We start from the raw sequence: 5166 nt of genomic DNA on the forward strand, positions 1-5166 counted from the left end.
AAGTATTGTGTTGTTTGAATGGGCTTGGGGCAAATAAATTTTGCAAACAGAGTTATTTGTTACAACCCCATTTATGGGAGCATGTCATTGACCATCAGAGATATTTAAGCTTGGTAGGGCCTGTGTCATTTAGCAAAAGGGATACATAGCTGTCCATCGCACTCTCCACTGTTCATTGAGCATGGGGCAGCCTACCCACTTTCTTCTCTCCTTGCTTTACTGAGACAGTCGGTTGCTATGGTCGAAGGCTGAGTGCGCAATATCATATGCTGCTCAGGAATCATGGTATGGCATGCCAATGAGCACTATGAGGGGGATGAGCCATCAGGAAGTAGGCCTACCACCTGGCCTTGTACTGTTTAGCTTGGTAGTAAAGCAGTCTATGGTGTTTCAATGTTTATGAATTAATCTGAAATTGTATCATCACTTTGGTCTATATTCTTGTTATCTTATGAATAAACGGATCACACACTTTCAAGTGTGGGGTACTTTATTGTGTGAATGGTTTTAGGGGACAAATTATAGCGTGACACTTTTTTGTTGTTTTGTTTTGTTTTACTCTTCATGAACTAGAACAACATATCATAAAATGAGTTTCCTTCATTTGATCAACGAACCAGATTGTTGAAACCTATACTGTCAAAACCATATGGTAGATAATTTAGTTCATTGAATCATTTTGACTGAGATGAATGTACATTGGGATAGGGGAATTTGCCCTTTTCTCTGCTATAGTGCAATGTCAGACTTGGTATGTATAATTATCAGGGGGTGTGGGGGGACATTGTTTGTCTTGCTTGCTGGTGTTATTTGACTTCTTTTAGTTGATCAACAAATTAAATCAGTGACCTTATGGTCTTGTCCATACAGTTTTCGACAATCTGGTAAGTTGATGAAATTAACTAGATCTGGTGAAATACAAATGTCATTTGTAAACAATAGCATCACACGATCAGTGGTTTACAATCAAATATCATATTTCCCTTAGTAGATATGCAAAACATCTTAGCTCCAATGTTTAAAAGAAATATCTTCATTTTACCAAGAAATTGCTAAAAATCACAAAACACTAAAAGTAACAACTTTTGTAGAGGGGCTATACTCCCACATAGGTGGACTCAGCCCTCACATCTTAAACATCTACATATGTTACCTCTGAAGTAGCACAAACTCAGACAAGAGGGATACATTTTCCTTCACTACATTTTGTGAGCTCATCCAAGACTTGTAACTAACCAATCTTAAATTCATTTAATCAATATTGCAAGATCAAATAACACAGCAGCACTCATTCAAAGATAGTGCCTGCACGAGTCAGATTGTACTCTGCATTTCAAAACGTTTCATTAACAGATAGGCCAAAACTTTTTGAAGCTTGAAAATCAATATTCATTTAAAGAAACTGTAACTGTACTTACCAAAACTGATGTTCGGAATATACATGCATGTCCGAAATGTCCTAAAAGTGCTATGTTTCCTGAAGACTCACATGCACTACACATGGCATTTACATGTGACCTCTCTTCCAGCATTCAGAAATGGCTGTTCTAGTATTTATGATGGCTTGAGATTTTCAGGGTACAGTATTATGGGTTATGTGATTTTATCATTATGAGGACTGTTCTCAGTAGGATTATCACTATTTCTACAGCCCTAATATTCCAAGGAAAATATTTTTTGATAAAATTTGTATCTAATAGTTTTTAATGATATTTGATGTTGATGAAAATCATGTACTTGAAATTGTCTCTGTAGCTACATATTTATATTCTATTAATCTAGTTTAAACTTGTACACCAGAAAAGGGTAGGTTCATATAACAAAACTTGCTATGAGTTTCAGCCCTTATCTAGTAAGATTTTGTTTCTGTTGCACCAAAACAAAAAATCTGGTCAGCTGATACAAATATTCATTGGTTTAGAAAATAATAGCGCAATTATGATTTATTTAGTCCATACTTTTTCATACCACTTTTTTATAAAGTGCAGTAATTTCTTTCCTAGGCAGAAACAATAAACTGTCATTAATTCCTATCAATTAACTCCATTATTTTTTTCTACACTTAGTTTTATGCTTTGGTTCCCATTGCCATGCAGAACTGCTAATAATACCTAGAATAGGAAGATGGTCTTTGTCACTCTTCTTAACTTGGTGCTATTCAAGAAAACAGAATCCCCTTTAATAACAAGAGTAATGGATAATCGATATTCTTTGCATTTACTTTACGACTCCAGAATTAAAAAAAGAATTATATATAGGACCACCATAATTCTGACTGAGCTCAGATGCAAGAACATATTGTTTTATGTAACTTTATTAACAGGTAGTCAGCCAAGTTGCTTGTTTTCATTTATGAAATTGTATACTTTTGCAATGAATGGAGTTAACATTTGTCACACTCATTATTTTGGTTATATATGTCATATCCTTACAATCCTTATGAGCTGACATCAGCTCAATGGCACATAACTTTAAAAACATTGACTGCATAAGGTAAAAACATGAACACAGTTGTTCTATTATGCATGCAATAAGAAACAACTTTGGTGCATGCAAAACTGTTATATAAAACCATCAACAAATAACATTTATTTTACAACAGGCAAGTACCCACAACCCCCTAGCTAATAACATATACTAATTTTGACATCACACACACACACATATATATATATATATATATATATCTATGTATGTATATATATATATATATATATATATATTTATTTATAGATCAAAAGTCCAGAAAACACTGCATTTTCTCGAGATGAAAATTGCGAAACATTACATACCTAAACAGCAAATTTTTCCCAGGGCAAGTGAATCCTTGCCCAACATGACCTTTTGTCCACTGTACTGAAATCCCAGAGTTGGCATATATAGTTAGGGGGGTGTGGCATAGCCCCCCACCTAGGTGGGTTTTATTTACTCCAGTGTGTGTTTCTTTGAAGTCTGGGCAAGTGTTTACTTGCAACAGGAATAATTTATTATTCGGGTATGTAATGTTTCTCGATTTTCATCTCATGAAAATGCAGTTCGGTTATCTGGGCTTTTAATGTTTCAAAGTATATATATATATATATATATATATATATATATATATATATATATATATATATATATATATATATATATACACACACACACACACACACACATATATATATATATATATATATATATATTTGTGTGTGTATGTGTATGCATATAGTTTGTTTTCCTCTTTAACACTGGCTTCTACTTTATCAAGCATTATTATTTTTAAATGATTTTCATTTTCACATATGTCTAAGGTAAAGTTTGTCTTTCAAAGTATTTTCATCTGAGCTTCCAGCGAATACTTAGGTTCTGTCTCTCTCCATACATATGTAAAAAAAAAAAAAAATATATATATATATATATATATATATATATATATATATATATATATATATATATTGGGAGAGACAGAGAGAGAGATACAAATATCAGCAGTTCAAGAAAAGAAAAGGTGTTCAAACTAACGCTTTATGCCATCAGTTCTACTCAGTCACTAGATGGTGCACCTGAATAACAAATTTGTTGATATCATCACAGCATAGGAGCTGGAGAATAGATTTGATTGGCTGAGGATTATCAAAAGACAAGTAAAACTTCCATGTAAATATTAACATTGTCATTTTCATATGAGTACTTTGTATGAGCAGCTGAATTTTTTTCACATATTGCTCATTGAATACTATAACATGCTTTCCGGGAGAAAACAAGTATATCCATTGTACCTGTTAATGCTTGCTTTATTTAGAGGTATGAAAGGTCAAAATGTCCCTTTTAAAAATGTTTATATTTGTCAGCATGTCTGTTATCAGTCTGTTTCTGCTTTCCTGTCTAATTATCCTGGTTACATTTCATATTTAATGCTTTTTCTGCTTCTTGTTTTCATTTCACAGCTGGGGAATGTGCAGAAGAAGTAACTCAGTCTTCTCAAGTAAACGTTTTGGATGGGAAAGACGTCACTATATTTTGCAATCATTCTGTATCTGCAGCTCAAAATATTCAGTGGTATAGTCAGATGGCTTTTGCAAGTCCTAAATTTGTAATACTCAACTATAGTGGAAAAACAAGTGAAGAACGATACACAATAGATACTGACAGAAAAGCAATGACAACAAACCTTACCATATGGGATGTGACAATCGCAGACACAGCTTCTGTCTACTACTGTGCAGTGAGTGACACAGTAACACAAAACCTATCCAGTAGAAAACCATAAACCCTGGGTATACGAGAACGCACTTTACGGTGTATCTTGCTATAAGCATTTTTGTTTTTTTCCCCAAGGCATTATGGGAAGTCATTTCTTTCATAGTGACTATTATTTATTCTGTGATTGCCAAAATTAAATTCTTTCCTTTGTTAATGTTAACATGATACTTTAAAATAAACTGACAGATGTATTACTGCCATGGATGCTTTTAACCTAATTCACAACCTAACACTGTTAGCTGAAAGATGGTTTCATAATGTTCAGTGACTATTTGCATTCAGGTATTACTGTCTGGATATGGCATCTAGATTTTACAAATGCCATGTCAACAAGGATAACGCAATATTAACAACAAAACCTTTACACCAAGACTGTATTAAAATAAATGTTTTGTGTTAGGCTTAGCCAGGGTTATATATACAGCAAAGTTTTACAAAGAGTCCCTCCTTGATTTTAATTCCATTCTTATACTTTTCCTAAGTATTGCTTATGTTCAGCTTTAAAAATCATTTGTGAATAATTTTAATATTATTTTGCTTAGATGAACTGAAATGGCAAACTTTTGTTTCATATTTTTTCTTATACTAAATCATTTTTATGTCTGTGATGATGAATAAAATTCAGTACCCATTAGCAGTTAATTATTCAATAAATTATTGAATGCAAGATTCAAAGGACTGTTTTCTGGAATGCTGGCCATACACTATCCTATTATGTTATTTTTCTGTATATGAACATTCCCTGTAATTAATATTATTCTATGCCACTGTCAAGTTCTTAATACATTTATGCCTCATTCATAAAATGGCATATCTATACTACATTAGAAATTATTTTCCAAATAAGATGCAAAGACTGATGACTAAAATATGCAGAAGACTGATTCTCATGCAGTCAAAACATGAGAAGTGTTTGACAGA

The 5166-nt window shown here is 32.8% G+C and overlaps 1 gene segment (V, D, J or C); it reads left to right on the top strand.

Annotated features, from left to right (window-relative positions):
• Positions 1-3674: 3674 nt before the first annotated feature.
• Positions 3675-4926, top strand: LOC122790315. The segment is given in 2 exon segments: positions 3675-3786; positions 3930-4926. Coding segments are annotated over 2 exon segments (384 nt in total).
• Positions 4927-5166: the final 240 nt, after the last annotated feature.

The sequence above is a fragment of the Protopterus annectens genome, chromosome 16.part0 (genome assembly GCF_019279795.1).
Source record: "Protopterus annectens isolate FY-2018-M chromosome 16.part0, PAN1.0, whole genome shotgun sequence".
In the NCBI taxonomy this organism is placed as follows: Eukaryota; Metazoa; Chordata; order Ceratodontiformes; family Protopteridae; genus Protopterus; species Protopterus annectens.